Raw genomic sequence first — 18,779 nt, forward strand, 5'->3', positions numbered from 1 at the left:
GATGGCGCTGATATCGTCACTTTCGGTTTTCACGTGATCCAAGATGGCGGTGGCGGCACAACAAAGACACACCACTTGTTGCGTTATCTATTGTTCTATTACGTCATGACATCCTTTGAGCTCCTGAGAACGATGGCTTACTACTAACAACAAATTTAGAGAGGTGAGTATTATGTAGTAGCACTTTTTTACGTGATGATCACCGTTGACTATTAAAGCAATAATAAAACATAGTACGTAGTATTAATAGTACAATAAAGCAACAGTATTGGCCATCAGGAACAGACGGTTCCTCAACTCAAGATTGGTCACCGGTGACTAACAAGGCGTAAAGTTAACTTCCATGATAATCACTGGTGAGTAACAAGTGTATAATGTACAGTTCTGTGCTGGTCTCCTGCTGCTAATAACCGTGTTATACAGACAGATATTTGTCGCTTTTGGCCAGAATAACATAAAAGAAATAATCTTGTTTCTCTCTGGTGGCAAATATTTGATAAAGGAAAGTTTGGTTTATGTCGCTAGTGGCCTACGTGACTTTAAGGAAAGCCTGGTGTTTGTCGCTAGTGGCTAAAGTGATGTGAAGGAAAGGTGGTTTTTATTGCTGGTGATCTATGCAGCGAATCGTGGCGAACAGTCACCAAAAAGAGAAGCTCATAATTGAATATTTACGACTAATGATCATCGGCAACCAATATGAGGAATAGGAAAGCCACAAAAGGTTCAGAAAATGATAAAGGAAATATGAAAAGTGTTCGAAGTTGCACATTTGGAACAATGAGACAAAACATAACTTCACTATTTCCCTTCCGCCAGAGAACGTTTGCAGCGAGCAAGTAGGCACAACAGCAAGTTCACTATTGATCACTAATTTAAATTTTCTTTACGCTTCGCTGTTCAACGAACGTAAATGAAAGTTCCATTTTAGCGTCGGTGGAATCCTGACGATGATATTAAAGGATTTCCATCTTTTCCTGAATCGGGTTTTTGGTAAAATGCAGACCAGTGATGTCTCCAAGAAGAAAGATTTCATTGAACTTTATTCTACGATATTCGCTAAACCACGTTCGTTATTGTTCTCATATTGTCCATAGCAGGGTGATTGTAGCCGTCCAATACGGCTGACGTGTATTCAACATTCTCCTCATCCAGGGGTAGCCTTCCGCTGCATAGTTTCTCGACGAATGCTGCGACGTAGCTATCCGCCACGACGTTCATCACAGTCCTGAAGCGTTCCCTGAAACAGATAATGACAAATTACAATTTAAGGATGATTACTTACAACAAGAATCTAAGCATCTTCCTGTTTGGCATTACAGAATTTATAAACTTTCAAAAATCCTCTCATGCAGTGTTGCAGTTTGATAGTACACGAACATTTTCCATGTCATAAATATTATGGTATGGTCACGTGTTTTATGGCTGATTATTCCTGGTAAAGAACTTAATACTTTGCATGAAATGGTGAAGATCTGATTATTTTCAGTGTGAGACAGAAGCAAAAGAGACTGCGAGTAAAACAGACGACACAGTACTGTGCACATTAAAATGTCAAGCGACGCCGCCTCTGCAAAACAATTAAGATGTGAAATTTTAATAAACTGAGATATATAATTTACCCCTATAAAAGGGGGTGAACATCGGCCGCAGAGTTGGGCTGTAATTGGAATGATTTTCGCTCAGCACAAGCACATCTACCGACACAAATATCCAAAGTTTCACAGTGTACAGATGGTGTTTACACATTTTTAGAACGAATTCGATAAAGAATTAAAAAGATCATATGTTTTGACATAAAAATTTCTGACAACAGCTTATTATTTGAAATGAGAAATACTGTTTGGTGCTTATAAATTTATTCTTCTTTCAAAATGTTCAAGCTTGGATTCAAGGATATATTTTCGCGCTTTCTGAAGAGAAATATTCCTATTCCGTAATTCAAAAGTTGTGAAATGTATAGTATTATAATTTCAAAGTGTAAAATAACTAATATCATTAATCGGAAACGGGAAAAACAGTCAGTCATTACTTCTGCTTAGAAAGGAGACTCCTAACGAATACCCTAAAAAGGTATGTACTTTTCCTAATGTTTCTTAAGTTAAATCGTTAGTAACAAGAGAAAAATCCACCGAAGTAGAAATCAGTCACAAAGTGTGTAAACATATCTGTAGCAACAATAATTAAAAGAATACACCGAGATTTATAGTTTCAAAAAGCTAAAAAGCGTAATGTTCATCAGCTTTCGCCGAAGCATGTGGTTGAGGAGATTAATGGGAATACACTGAGATACTTCATAAAGCACTAGTTTACCTACATGACTGAAAAATGGTCTATTTATCATCGAAAATGAAGAGAATAAAATGTACAAAACTGGTTCCGTCAATGTAAAGAAAGTTTCAGTAACTGATTTGTGATTGTCGCTGGATTCTTGTATAATGGGAATTGAAAAGAAGAAGAGTAGAAAAAAATGTTAAAATCAATTCAACGTACTGCAAAGAAAAAGTTTCATTTCAAATATTTACAGAAGAAATTCCATTTCTTTATCCTGCTGAATTTAAAAGAGCAAAATTGCATCAAGACAAAGGAACAAATCTACTTCGAAAGAAACCAACGCATTCCTTGAAAAAAATGTGATGTATGTATTGCATATACACCTTTTTAACGTATTTCTGCACAATTCACTGATATTTAACCAACGGTCTATTGTGATTTTGATTTCAAATTTTACGAAAGGCACATCTATTATGGAAATCATGATACAGACTTATAGTTCAGTAAAAAAAGCTATCGGATCGAACATTGTAAAAAAGTATCTTTTACAATTTGAATCTTTATTAAACGGCACTGAAACCGTTCTAAAAATGTGTAAACTTTCTCTGTAACAAGGTCTTCTATAACAAGGACAGGTATATCTGTATGTTATAAGGACTGCTATAACAAAAGACACTCTGTAACAAGGTTCTCTATATTCTTCTGTAACAAGGACCCCGAATTTTAGTGCAATGTCTAGCTCTAGGATATGACTGGAATTTCTGTAATAATTTTCTGATTTCGAAAGTAGTCAGTATGAATTTTGTCAAAAATTTTGATACAGTTTCTCCAAACTTATTTCTTTAAATTTTTTCCTTTTATAAAGTGGGTAGTTCAAAGGCACATTTGAAGAGGTCAGAAATATGTTATAAACTTTCAGGGAATATTTCAGAAAACTTTCTAATAATGGCCGAATTTATGACCGTTGCCTCAAGCACCAAAAGAGACTATTTTGAAAAACAGGAGCTTCACTTTAGCCTGCAACATATCATTGAATACCTTTAGAGACTTTAATGTTACAGGGCTTTTATATTTATTCTGATAAATTTGCAGAATAACAATGTGTTGTTTAATGTGATCAGTTTTGAAAGGCCCCCCATTAATTATTTTCTTTACATATGGAATAATAAAGTTGAGGTAAAGAGGAATCTTTTTCCCAAATACGAAGCAGCACATATTTGCATGTTTTTTAAATATGAAGACCTTTGCTGCCACTTACCGTAGCTTAATTAGCTTTGCTGCCGATGTCTAGCTTGGCGCCATCTCTTACAGAGAGTCGTAATCATGCCGTCGTTGCCTCCGTATCCTTGAACTTAATAAGTGGCCTCGGGACCTTATTGAGATGTTTAAGTTTCAAATAGTCACCAAACTACTCCAGACCGAAAAATTTGGAAAGACTGCTGCGCTATAAGCTTTTTCTAGTCAAAACATCTTTGACCAAAATATATTTTGCTTTTGTAAAGGGAAAAGATACGAGGTCAATGAGGTATTACTTACATGAGCCACTCTGTGGATAGGAAAAGGGAGATGAATTGTGGCCTGTTGATTCCAGCTGCCGCCATTATCGTCAGCAAATAGACTGGATTACCAGATCCCGCAGTTGCTGGTGCCGAAATCAGCAGCAAGATGGCAGTGACGCTGCAAAAGATAACCTCGATTAATTATACTTCATGTAATGTTCCCAATAAGCACTGATGAAATCACATAGTCTAGCGAATTTTTTTCCTCGACTCAATCAGATTCTTCTTTCAGATATTGAACAGATACAATTAATTTAAATTTATTATTTCTTATCTAGTCAATACAGAGTAAAAGACTGTGCCTTTTGTACGGACATCTATGAATTCCAAACTTAAAGTTAAGTTAATTCAGTTTTATTATTCAGAATGTTATGTGCATTTAAAAATTGATGTGAAACATTGTTATTACATATTTTGTCTCTTTCATGTTTCTTGGACGCTGATTGATATCACAAAATTACACTTTCTAGAATCATTAGGTTATTTCAAAGCAGGAGACATGAAACATGAGCAATGCCCTCGCGGGACTCGAATCTGGACCTCTCGCGCCGAGTGTACTACCGTTACACCACGAAGGCATGCTGAAAGGAAGGAGAAAATACCCAATACGTCAAATGGATCTTTAAAAAATGTGCAAAAAGATTCAGTAAATCTCTGAAGGAGTTCCATTATAGCCTTTCGTATTTATAACCCACTCTTAGCGTTTTGTCAGGAAAATTTAAAAAAAAAAAAAAAAAAAAAAAAAAAAAAATCAGAAATTATTGCTTATAATAGGCCTTTTTATCTTAAACTCCGTAAATTACTGAAGATTCTTTAATACTTCAATAATTTTTTCAAGCATCCTTGAAATACTTTCCAAATTTTTATAAATATTTTCATTTGCTTAAAAACGAAGACACAAATAGGAGTCTTCTGGAGGCACTTTTTTACTACTGTAAGGAATTTAATGTTAGTCCCAGTTATTAATATTGCATTTCGAAGTTTTAAGCGCGTTTATTCGCAGCATATAAATCGTGTGATGCTGCCATCTGTTATCGAAAATATAAAACAAAAATCGGACGTGACGCAGATTTTTTTTTTACCATCATGCGAAAAAAAGCACTGAACACTGAAGAGGATGAAAACATTAAAAATCCCAATAAATAATGACACCTATATATTGAATAATCAATATTTTAGCATATGATACAGTATGTTATAAGATTAATGTTTACATTTCATATGAATCAATATATATTAATTTTGGACTCATATATTTTTTATCGAACAATTTCTTTAAACGTGTTTTGAAGAGATAGCTTTATTTTGTCAAATAATGATCAAAGCTATATAAAGTGGATCCCTAAATAACAAAAGCCTCTCATCACAAATAAATCGATTCATTAAAAAATAATCCTAATAAAAAAAAAAGGATCGGATAACAAACGGTTTCTCAATTTACGAATATCAGGTTGTGAAAAAATTATTTTCAAAGGTGTTTCTAAATAATCTCTGATGCAGAATTAATAACCAGGGTCTTCACCATTTTAACAATTTCCGTTGTTTAACTGTGATTATGAAAATCTGCAACAAATGATTCACAGGATTATGAATTTGGTCTGGGGAAAATTATGGTTAGATTGTACTCCAAGAAGAGAACTGAGGGCTTCGACACTGATGGAGATTTTTGTGTTGTCTAAAGCTGCGATTCTCAACCGGTGGTACGCGTACCACGCAAGCGAAAAATAGGTGGTACACAAAGAAACAAAGTATTATAACCATTAAATTCAAAAATTTCGCGAAGAAAAAGAACAACTGATAAAAATTTCTTGTGATCGATCGAATTCTAACTGAAGATTTCAAATATAAAGGCATTTCAAAAAAAACTATTAAATTTTTATTGCCTTTTTACACTTTGTTATTTTTCACAACGTATTTGTTCGAACAAAGATATTCTTCTATGTTATATTTGAAAAACAAATAAACCACCACATTAAAAGTAGATCCTAATTTATGGTTAAAACTAAGTGAAAAAAGACCAGACATAAAGAAAGTGATCTCTCTTAAACAGGCCCAAATTTCACATTAAATTTATGATAAAAATATTATAACTTAAATTTTGATAATTAAATTTTAACCAATTTTTAATCTAATACTTTTATGCGTATATATTTAATACAAATAGCCAATAGGTTGTGCAAATGGCAAAATATGTATTTTTGAATATTTCTATTGAGAAATTAAAAAATAATGATTGTAAAATGTACTGGTAGTACAAAAATTTTTCAATTTTTGTTTAGATGATACACTATAGCCAAAAGGTTGAGAATCACTGGTCTAAAGGATTACGTCTATCGATAAAACCAAGAGCTTGGAAGGTAACAATGAAGATGCTCAGGAGTTACCAAAGAAATATAAAATTTAGCCTTAATGAGAACAAACAGGAACAACTTTAGAACAGTATCCCAAGAGGCGATTATGGTGAAAATTTATCAAAGGAAGAAGAAGCGTTCTTTGATTCGCAAAATTTGTGCAAGATGGGGTAAGTTCTACTTAATGATATCAAATTACTCCGATAAAGCAGTAGCAAACTACAGCATACGCATTTCCAATGACAATGCCATATCTCATTTTTGAAACACTTTAAAATGCAGACGAGAGCAAATAACACGGGATAAATTTTAAATGAATCGCAGGTTCAGTGAGTTGGTTGACTATTCATTGAATCGAGTATTTTTCCTTTAATTTTTGTAGTGTAAACGCAAAAATATTCATTATCTGGTTTCATTGTATCGGGTAAAAGAAATAGATTTTTTGGTACGGAATTAAGTTTGACAGTTGAATTGGGATACAGGATTGATTATTTCATCTTTCATTTTTGGAAGCTGCCTATGAAATGTTTTCAGATGATGGATGAAAACGTTACTATTTAATGGAGGAAAAGAGTCTTCATGACCCATGATGAAGGGCATTAAATTTATCGTGGAGGGAGGGGAGGCACAGTTCGCACAGCTGTCGCAGGGTTGGTGAAAACTCGTGAAGTGTTCGTGGCCACAAACAACTTCGACAACGATATGATAGTGCAGGATTCAGATGTTAGAAAATTTCATGCGAGTATCACTAGAAATGAAACAACAAAATCGCAGACTATTGCAGTACCCGCCGCTAATTAAAATCACTTCCGTTCCGAACGCATTTAAGTTTATTAAGCGCCCATTTTATTAAATAGCGATTTATATATTGCAGACAGTGATTTCAGTTTTAAATTTTGCACGTAGAATAATAACTAACAACTGGTTCATTAATTAATCCTAAAATAATAATTAATAAATAAAAAATCTGAAAGCTAAATATAGAAATAGAAACAATTTTTAGCGTTATAGCTTGAAACAATTCTAGAAAATTAATTTCAATGCCTCTCGACTTTTCGCTTTCAACTGAGACATTTGTATTATTTTTATTAGTTCATCATTAACTATAATTTCTGGTTTAAATATATTACAGAATGTTGTTTGAGAAATTTCCAGGTTAAATGCAGTTTTTTCCTTTCCGCAGTTATCAAGATCATTAAAATCTTTTAATAATTTATCCCTTTTTTTTTCAAGTTTAAGCCCTTTTTGCTTGCCATTTCGATATAAAGTTAAGCAGACAGTATACTAATAATGCGAATTCCATTAAGGTATTCAAATTGCAAAATTTACGTTTCTAGCCAGTAGAAAGATTGCTTTTGTCTGTTTAGTCGATCTGCCACTTCATGATTACAGGCATGACTAATGCTTTCCTTGACTTTTTTTTTTTTTTTTTTTTCAATCTACAGCTATCACTTCCTTTCAATTCAAAGGCTCTTAATGTGCGGTAGTGCTAAGAGGCATTTCATTAATTTTTTTAATTAGTCTTTGTTAATACAACGTGTCTACTAAAAAGGGAAGCTTTTTGAATGTGGAAACAGTAAAAGATGGAATATAGATTTGCACTCCCACTTCCCATCAGCTGGAATTCGCGAAGGAACGCTTCATTTATTTACAGTGGCACTAGAGGATTGTTTTCTTTTAACTTTAAGGTAAGGAAATTCTGTTCCCTTTTTTATTGATTAGTATCTATTTATTTTGGTTTCTGAAAATTTGAACGTAATAAGTGGCTAGGTTTATTAACCAGTTTAATAAGCGGTAGATACTGTAGTATACAGTTAAATAAACGTTGTTATACACTTTTATATGTAATTTACAACTATACAACTTTAATTTGTTGGGATGGTGTTTTTACACACTATCATATATTTTTAGATGTTTTTTTCCCCCATTAAGTAGCATGTTCCTCCGCCCAAAACAAATTATTCGGCATCGAAATTGTAGCTGCATGAGAAGCAACGAAGATCATTTACTGTAATTTCGAGAAACCACCTTTTCTTGTAATCTAGAAGTCCACCAAAACGTAGGGTAGTTCTTAATTCAGATCTGGGTTTTGGAATATGATTATTTTGCAGCATATTTTTTGCACAAAATCTAACGGAAAATAGCATAAAAAGAATTTTAAAAAAATAAAGGTTTCAGATTTTAAATTACGTCCAAAGAGGCGTTTTTTTTTTAGTATTTTCCGTGTTACCTTTATACCTTTATTTATTAAATATCATGTTCTTCGCACTTAAACCATAAAATTCAGATAAATTACAATTATCGCAAAATAATTTTATAATTATTTTGCGATAAAAAGCAATTATCGCAAAATAATTTTAAAATGAGCATACCTTTAGAATTTACAATACAGTCTCGTGCGCTGGAGATAAAAGTTTTTTTTTTTTTTTTCCCTCCCGTACAGTGTTACCATTGCTCGCTTTGAAATCGTTTAGTTTGTTAATCAAAAATTCGTTGAAGTGTTCCAAAATATGAAATCGATAATAGAACAAATGGACTTCCAGATACCCATATTTGCAGGAAGATTACGTCATTCAAAACTGCATGGCTCTAGGTACCGTTGTTTTATCACAATGCGAGAAACATACATACATTTATGCAGATTTTTCGTTACTTAATTTCTTTAAATATAATACAGGGCGATAATATTTGGTAGCAACAATTTGAAAAGTGAAACAACGCTTATCGTGAAACGACACAAAATGCCAAAACGAAATCAATAGTCCTTTTGGGCAAATTGCCCCTTTGAACTAAAAATAATCTAACAGTTGCAACAAAAATAAAAAAAAATGGGGTGAAAAATTTCGAAATTCGCGTGTTTATCCAGCAACTGCCGCAAAATCTGATTTTCGCGAAATCTTAGAGAACGATCTACAGTTCTCGTCGCAATAAAGTTACAGTAAAACCGATGAATTATAACTATAGAGAAATAACATTTAGACACAGAATACTCACCATATGACGACTGTTTCCGCCAAACCGAGGTCGATACCTTCCAGCTGTGCCAGGAAAATGGCCGACAAGGGCAGATAGAAGGTACCTCCGTTCATGTGAACCACCATTCCGAGAGGCAAGACGAATCTTGTGACGCACCGGTTCACGTGGTTAGATTCTTCTGCACACCGCACAGTAGCAGGTAGTGTAGCGGCGCTGTAAAAAACCAAAATAAGTAAACAATATAAACAGCCCCGTTTAAAGGAAGTTAGCTTTACAAAGCATTCGTACTATAGTACAAGTATCATAGTCGGAATTTCATTGTTGGTAACGTGACATTGCTACGTTATCAAATGTGGTATAAAGTATAGTGAACCCTCTCATGGCGATCACCTCTCACAAATGACCACCTGTACAAGTATTTTTGTGGAAAGTTCAGGACTTCTGAAGTTTTTCTTAAGGTAAAACAAATTTTATCAACTTATCATCGGGCCTATTCAATCTATTACGAACTCATCCGCACGCAACAATTATGGGAAGTTACAATTGCTTCCTGCTGTTGCTAAGAACTTCTTTAAGACGTCAGTTTCTTTGGTGACAGCAGAAACTCTGTCATCGGTTTGTCATTCTCAAAAATCTCAAGGAATTTAGTATAAAATCTGACTCCCAAGCAGCTATTCTAGCTATTAAGAATCCCTTACCTTCCTCTCCATTGATATCCGACATAAATTCTCTTCTTGGCAAAATTCCAAACTACAAAATTAAAATTTCATGGATCAAAGGACATAGTGGCCATTTTGGTAATGATCAGGCAGATGAACTAGCCAAAGAAGCAGCTATTAATCAAGATGGTACTGAAATTATCATTCCGTGGCCTCGCTCAAATTTCAAGTACCAACTAAAACAACTTCCTTCAAAATCTTGGCAAGATTTGTGGAACAATGCTCCACAGGGAAGACGCACATGTAACTTTATCTCCAATGTAAGCTTCGCATCTCTGTACTCGAATCCTTCACTAAATTACTTTATAACAGGTCATGGACCCTTCCCCACATATTTCTACGCAAGAAATTTGACAAATTCTGATATCTGTATATGTGGGGAACAGGGAACTCCTGATCATCACACTTTCTCATGCTCCTTAACTGAGGATATTCACATAAAATCCCCAAGAATTGACCTCCTGGCATTCAAAGGTTTTTAATTAAAGATAAACATCAGTATCCAAAGTTTCAGAAAATTATGCAACGACTCCCTTCCTACGGCCTAGATCTCTGTCAAGTGCAAGTCCACATACTGCTTAAACTTAGTGAAGTTTTACATGCTGTGATTATGGACAAAATGTCTCAGCTCGTGAACTTTATAAACTGCAATAATATTTGGACACCCACCTCTTTAGCATTATTATTACAATTCATTTTAACATTGTGTTGCGGTACTAATTATAATTATCTTATTATGTTTATCTGTTTATTAATTATGTTTATCTCCTATTTTTGTTGCACCAAATCAGATATTCAATTTATCTTGTGAATCTCAAATTGTATTCCGACTATTTTTTAATCTACTTATTCCCTACATCATTATTTTTAATAAATACTGGATGCGGGGCGTACTGTGGGATTGCACGATGTACCATAATAGGCAAACTCTAGACTTTTTGGAAAGCTTCAGTCTATGCAAATTCGTATAAAACTTGCCCTTTTTTTTAAGAGTTTGTATGGGAAGGCATTACCAGTTGACCTATGGTATATCGCTGGTGTCCTCCATACTTTTACCTTTACCTTTATCTGTCATCGGTTTGTTGTTTCATGGCTGAAACTCTCTCTTCTATTTGTTCTTTGACAGAAGAAACTCTTTCTTCAGTTTGTCCAACTTTATTCTGAACGGCTCCATTCTGTCTTCCATAGCTTCAAATTTGTTTTCTATTATTTCCATTTCTATGCAATTTTTTCATTTCATTTACTCTTGACCTGCTTTGATCTTTTTTGAACAGCTTACATCTCTTCTTTCAATGCAGCAAAGTCTGCCAGCAGCTGTCTTAATTGCTCCTACATCACTTTTGCGGGTTCGAATCCCACTTCTGGCATCAAATTTGTTGATGCATATGGGTTCGTAATAGATTGAATGCACACAAGTTCGATGATAGGTGATAAGATTTATTTTATCTAAAGAAAAAAAAAAACCCTCCAGAAGTCTAGAAATTTCCACAGAAATACTCATACAAGTGTTAACAGTATCACAAAGTACAATCAGTAGTTACATTTCAAACTACTAAGAATGTTAAGCACAACACAAGCAAAGCGCATTTGAAAGACTAAGCTTCCAATACTCCGAAGTCGCCCTGAACTAGCAGCTCACAAAAACAACTGAGAGCAGATGCTCTCTTCGGACTTTTATAGTTTTCAATCAGCCGCCAAAATATTTCTAGTACCGAGATCGTCGAAGGTGTTGGCCGTTAAACTTCGTGCTCCGATTTTAGTGCATTTTAAAGGTGGAAATAGCTAAAGTTGGTATTTTTCATGTTTTAAAATGTGTGCATAAAGTGTTCCCGATCAAGTAGATACCAATTTTGTGAAATTCGACCTGCAAATTTCAAAGTTATGGTGATTTTTGGATACTTAGTTGTGGTATAGTGTTGCGAGATTCCAGCAATGGGGTCTTCGTTTTGTGAAGTTTTGGATCGTGTTTTGTGCCAAACAGGTGTAGAAATTATGTTCTATAGCTTCCGTGGATTGCATCGATTTGCGTTATATGTATTTTAGATAAGTATTTACTGATTTATCTTCAATTTTGCATTTTTTTACATTGTACTTTGTGTTCATAGACTGATATTAAGCTAAAGACTGTTTTCGAATTAATTATGATCCTTTTAATGAAATTAATTTCAATTTTCTTTTAAATATTAATGTTTTTATGATTTTATGACTTACATAAAATTTTTGGACAGTTTTATCACAAATAGGATAATTAATTAAGATTTTTATACTATGGTACAAAAAGGACGCTATCTTACACCACTGTTCTTCGAAATTTTTAAGAGTCTGTAACCGGAAGTTGCCATACGCATATAAAGTATGTACTAAATTTATATGTTGTTACTGATTATAATATCTAGAGAAGTAATGTTTTTGAACTTGTCAAACTTACGTTCTAAGACTGTGGTTCTTTCCTGGGAAACTCCATAGACTATATGTTAAATTCATGCTTATATTACTACTTGAAGTCAAGTGATAATTGTTTTAATTTCTGTGCTATAATGTTCCTTGGGGTCTTTTTTGTTAATTTAATAATTAAAATCGAACATAAATTAAATAATAAAGATGCAGCGAAACTTAAAAAGTTTGTAAGCAATATCAGATCACATTCAAACAAACATGAATTATACATAGCTAACCTGGAAGGTTTTAACGCCTGCTTGAAGGAAAGAGTCTCTTCATTGGAGGAAAAGAATTCTTTGTTGGAAAAAAGACTTTGGGAACTTGAGTTAAAATTTATTCAGTTAACACAGCTTGACCAAGCCACTGTCTTACCACATTCGGAAATAGCGTCCGATTTACAGGCTTGTCATTCACATAGTTTATACGGTAAATTTGATAAAGTGAATTCGGAGTTATCTTCTGCACAAATTGTTAGGCTTACTTCGAAGCCTTCACAGGTAAGGAAGATTCCAGCTCAACAGGATCACGTTTTGATTATCAAGGCTAAAGATACAAGTAGATCGCCAAACAGTATTAAGATGCAATTAGTTCAGAGTATTAAACCGTAAAGGCTCGGAGTAAATATTTTACAAGTTCGTCAAACAAGAGCCAGAGTTACTTGTTCGTTGTAAAGAGGAAGAGCAATTGGTGACATTGAAAAAAGCCATTTTGGAAAACTCGGATTTGAAGGAACATTTGGACCTGAGAATTCCAAGACTGCCAAGGGCGTCTTTCATAGTTTTTGGGGTTCCTCAGGATACTACTTCTGAGGAACTATAAATAGCTTTTCAAGAACTCTTATCTTCAGGTGAGAAGAATTTTGTTTTTCCCAGGGAACCCAGAACCAGAACAGACGGTACGTGCAACTGGCTTGTTGAGGTGTCTAGAGAACAGGCACAATTGTTGAAGGACCTGAAGAGAGTCTATATTGGTTTCGCATCGTGTTTCTTTCGAAAATTTCATAGTGACGCGTTGTTATCAGTGTCAGGCCTTTGGTCATTTAAGTCGAATTTACAAATATCCACCGGCCTGTGCAAAGTGCGGGAAGGGCCACCTTACTCAGGAGTGCTCCGTAAGCATTGCAAATTGCGTCAATTGTACTCACTCCAACGCCTCTGCAGGAACGAAGTACGAGACATCACATCAGGCTAGCTCATCAGAATGTCCGCTTTACAGGCAGGAGATTCTTCGTCTCAGCAATACTCAGAAGTGACAGGCTTAATGAATATACCGGTTACTCAGAGCATCTAGGGTCTGACTTGTGCACAAGTAAATTTACAGAGATCAAGGGCAGCTACTTTAAATTTTATTGATTTTATGATTAGAAATGAAATACAGCTCGCTCTCTTACAAGAACCTTATGTCAAAGATGGCAAGATCATTGGATTACCAAACTTATAAAAAGTAAGATATTCTTTTCTGGTTCTTTTAAAGCGTTGATAATATATAACGGCCCTCTAAATCCGTTTTTTTGTGGCGAGAACTTTAGATGTAGTGACAATTCGCTTGCAATTTATCAATAGAAGTATTATTATTACTAAAGTTTATTTTCCACCGACGGACGATTTAGATAGCAATTTGACCGAACTTTGTTCACATATTATTCATAATGATCATTTGCTTATTGCGGGTCATTTTAATGCTTCGAGTCCTCTTTGGGGTGGAAATCAAGAAGATCATAGGGCTGCTAAAGTTCTTGATTTTATCCTAGAACACAGACTGTGTGTTCTTAATTCCTCTGATTCAAAGGCAACATTCTTGACTGTCAGAGACAAGGGTTGGCCTGATATTACATTAGCTTCATATCCTTTTGAAATTTCTATAGCAAATTGGAGGGTGTTGACAGGTTTGTCTATTAGTGATCATCAAATTATTTTGTTTGGAATTAGAATCTCGGAAGACATAATTTTGAAACGTAGATTCAAAACTTCATATGGTGGACATGAAAAATTCATTGAGAAACTTCGTCCACGAATTTCTCAATTTATAAATTTATTTGAATCTAATACTTCTCGAGGGGATTTAGAAAATAACTACGACCTTTTAAATGGCTCATTGATGGATGCAGGCAACAGCGTCCTATAAGTCGAAAAGAGTACGGATTAAAACCTCTACATCATGGTGGTCCGACTCGCTCACAATAAAAAGGAACAAAGTTCGTGCTTTGAGGAGACGTATTCAAAAAGAAAGGGATGACAATATAAGGCATTTACTTAAAATTTCTTATTAGAAGGAACTAGCAATTTTTAAAAGATTGATTATAAAGACAAAAAGTGAATCTTGGAAGGCATTTTATGCAGCTATTGAAAATTCTTATGGCATCACTCAAAAGATTGCAGTGAACAGAGTATTTCGACCTCTTCAGCTGCCAGTTAAGATAACTCCGGATTACACTTCTCTGGGAGAGAAATATAAAAAAAATTAGATGAGTTATTTCCATTGGATTTGGAGATTGACAATATGAATTTACATAAAGTAATGCCAGAAAAATTAAAAAATCAAACTTGGAATTCTACTGTGACTCTGCCCTGCTGGAGCTTGAGGAGTTAGAAAATACAATTCGTTCACTACCGTCTAAGAAGGCCCCCGAACCAGACGGTCTTGATAATATTATCATGAAGATACTTTTCAAAGAATTCCCCCAATTGTTGTTATCTTTATATCGAGCATGTTGGAAATTGGCTTTATTTCCACGACAGATGAAAATTGCCGAAATAGTTTTATTTGGCAAAAAAGGTAAAGATCCTGTTATTTTGTCTTCTTATAGACCAGTGAGTTTTCTTTCTTCTTTAAATAAACTCTTTAAAAAATTAATATTGAACAGACTAAATTATTTTCTAACTGAAAATAAAGTGATCAGCGACTTTCAAATTGGATTTAAAAAGGGGTTTCAACTGAAATGGCTGTTTCTAATCTGCTGAACACAGTAAACGGCAACAGGGATTGTAACAGGCACACGTTAATCATCTTCATTGATATACTACTTGGTGCATTTGACACGGTCTGGTGGCCGGACATAATTGATGCATTGGATAGCGCAAACTGCCCTGTAGAAATTTTTAATTTAATTCGAAATTATTTGGAACAACGCAAAATTAAATTAACCCTTGATAATGAAATTTTAATAAAAGATTTTCAAAGAGGCTGTCCACAGGGTTCCTGTTTAGGACCAACCCTGTGGAACTTAGTCGCTAATACGGCCTTTGGTATATTTCAAAATACTGAACAAGTAACTCTGCAAGCTTATGCCGATGATTTTCTCTTAATTATCTCAGGCGTAAAGGATATTGAAGTAAGAGCTCAACAAGCGATTAATAAGTTTGTAGAGTGGGCAGACATGCATAAATTAAGAATTTCCGAAGAAAAAACTACTATGTTGTTTATCGGTAGGAAAAGAAAAATGCGTCGAAATCCGTCAATAAAAATCCATGGAAGGCCCATAAAATGTGCAAACACCTTGAAATATTTAGGCTTTGTTATCAGCAATACGCTGTCTTGGTTTCCACAGTGAAACATCTTAAACAGAGATGTGCCGTTCTTACGAACGGCATGACAAAGACTATGGGCCTTAATTGGGGTACTTCCCCAAAAATCTTTCGGCTGTGGTATAAAACAATCACTGAAAGAGTTCTTTTGTACGGAGTCTCCATTTTGGGTTCTGATATGAACAAAACTATGAGTGGCTTACTGAATTCAATACAGAGGCATCAGCTATTGCTATTTCCAAAGGTTATAGAACAACCTCGACAGGCTCACTGCAGATTTTAGCGGGTATATCTCCATTAGATCTGCAGGCTCAAAGAGACTCTTTCTTAGGACGGATCCTAAGATTACGATTGAATGGGGATTTATGGAACCAACATCACCTAGTAAATGATTATGAACTACGGGCTCCATCTAATCTTAGCCATCCTGCCTCTTTAAAACTAAAATCTGCAGTCAATTTATACTATACGGCTCCAGTAGCCAATGACATTGCTCTGTTTACAGATGGTTCTAAAACTGAACTGGGAACAGGTTGTGCATTTTGTGTATTTAACAATACTCAAAGGTATATACATGGACTCGAAGGCTTAATGACAGAAATACTGTTTTTCAAGCAGAACTTTTAGCGATAAACGCTGCTCTCACTTATGTTAAAAGAAATCTATCGGGCAAGACTAAGATCTTCAGTGATTCATTATCTAGTCTGCAGGCTATCTTAGACATTACGAATAGAAATCCGATTGTACAAGTTATTCAAGAGAAATTGCTAAGATTTAATTCATCTGAAAGACCACTTCTTACCTGGGGTTGGGATACTGGGCAACGAAGAAGCAGATACTTTAGCTAAATGGGCTGCTAATGATATCAACAGAATTGAAAATCCAACGAAATTGCCTTTTTCACACTTGAAGAGCAAGACTTTAACCTTTTGAGGCCGGGGCTTTGGTAGCAGTAAAAGCTACCAAAGGACAGGGAACCTTGAACGGAATGCTTTCCCCCCTTCAAGAAATCACCTTCTATTTGCAACAAAGATTCTTGTGTGTAGTTTAATGGATTCTCATTGGGGTGCATCTATGTCGCAAAAGGAAGAACTTTGAAAGAGATAAGTGGTTAAAACCCCAGGGACGTCAAATTTGACATTTCACCCCACTTTTCAGTCTGGAAAATGGGGGAAAAAGACATGGCCACTAAAGTGGACAACCTCGTGTTTTCAAAGAGAGGACTCTGTGGCCACTATAATGGCCATCCCGTCTTCAAAAGGTTAAATGCACTGCTTGTGAAATGGCAGGAAAGATGGACTAATGACTCCACAGGAAGACGAGTCTTCTCTTTCTTCCCAAAAATTTCACTCAGTCAAAGAAGCACATCGAATTTTTATACTCAATTTTTTACTGGTCATGGACCTTTTAATACATATCTCTTTCGATTTGGACTACGTACGACTGAGCTTTGTTCTTGCGGGGAGTTGGGAGATCCTGAATACTTTATCTTTCACTGTTCATTTACTAAAAAACTTCACTTGAATAAACCTTTAGATCAGGCCAAAATGGGCTGAATTGATATTAGAAAACTCTAGTGAGAGTAAGAAATTTAAGGAAATTATGCTTTTCTATCAGGAAATAAATTTTTCTGTGAATAATTCTCTCAGATCGTCTCTATTGGAAGTGAGTAATTGGCTTTCAGCGACTGTTAGATTTTTACTGCATAATGGTAATTGTTTATCTTATTGTGTTTGATGCTTATTATTGTTCAGTTTTGTTGTTTCCACTACTTAGGTTACTGATTTAAAATTAGAAATGGTTTTACGTAGAGCAGACGTATCTGGCATTGAATGCATCTATGTTCTTATAAATTGTAACGGTTACTTGTAGCCTTCTTATATTGTACAAATAGTCGGTTTTATTTGTGACGCACATACTATTTGTTGTATGGTACTGAAATCGTTCTTAATCATATATATATATTGATTATTTTGTTCAGTTTTGCAATTGTGAATTAAATTTAAGAGAAAATTTTTGTGACAATTTTAATTATTTTGCGTACTTTAATGCATTCTTTTTTAATTGATTTGGTGAATTTGATAGGCATTAATTGTGCATTCTATTATAAAAATTTGCATTCATGATAGTTATTTTATATTAATTTTCTTTGCTTTAATCTTGAATGCATTTTGTATTTAATTTTGAAATTCTGTAAAATTTTATGTCGGCATTTTTCTAGTATTGCATTTGTCTTAGCGATGCCAGCAAACCTAATCTAGAATACTTATTTTGTATACCTTTTTGCACTTTTCTGAATTGAATAGTTGACCTGTTTTTGTGAATTTGATTGGTTTTACTTGAGTTCTCTATTGTAAAATGTGCATTTAAGGCAGTATTTTATAATAATTTTCTTTGAATTATTTTTGAATGCATTTGGTTTTTGAATTTGAAATTTTTCATATCTTTATGTTGGCACTATTCTTGTACTGTATTTCTATCGCGTTGCCAGCAAACCTGATGTAGAGTTTTTACATTACCTGGAGTGGGTTTGTTTTAAAACCAAATTTATGATTTGTATCGTAGTAATATCTCAGGTTCAGTGTATTTTATGATAATATTGTTCAGTTATCAAAGTTATTGGTTCTTAATTCTGAATTCCTATGAAGAAATTTTATTTGGCAGTTTATTATTGTCTTAGTTTATCTCTATGCATTTTTACTAAATTAAATGGTTCTTCTTGATATTGTGAATCTAACTGAAATTAATTGTGTATAATACAGTAATGGATATTTCGTTTGTTTGTACCATAGTTTTTATTTAAATTTGTTGGACTCAGTTTTGAAAGTATTTCGTATTTTCAGTACAAATTATGAAAGTATACTCGGTTTATGGTTTGAATGCTATAGGTACTACTTGTAACATGGTTTCTTTAGGGTTTATTAATGACTATGTTACTTA

The 18,779-nt window shown here is 34.3% G+C and overlaps 1 protein-coding gene across 1 annotated transcript in view; it reads right to left on the minus strand.

Moving 5' to 3' along the window:
• Positions 1-579: 579 nt before the first annotated feature.
• LOC118187033 (excitatory amino acid transporter-like) overlaps positions 580-18,779 on the minus strand; it is a 119,274-nt gene continuing 101,074 nt past the window's right edge. Inside the window, exons 8-10 of the mRNA XM_085824133.1 lie at positions 9,176-9,370; positions 3,808-3,948; positions 580-1,237 (exon numbers count right to left, since the gene is read on the minus strand). Coding sequence (XP_085680259.1) covers positions 1,057-1,237; positions 3,808-3,948; positions 9,176-9,370 — 517 coding nt within the window. The 3' untranslated portion in view covers positions 580-1,056. The remainder of the gene's footprint in view (positions 1,238-3,807; positions 3,949-9,175; positions 9,371-18,779) is intronic.

This window comes from Stegodyphus dumicola, chromosome 1 (genome assembly GCF_044657685.1).
Source record: "Stegodyphus dumicola isolate Sdum_Otavi_A_Nest chromosome 1, ASM4465768v1".
NCBI lineage: Eukaryota > Metazoa > Arthropoda > Arachnida > Araneae > Eresidae > Stegodyphus > Stegodyphus dumicola.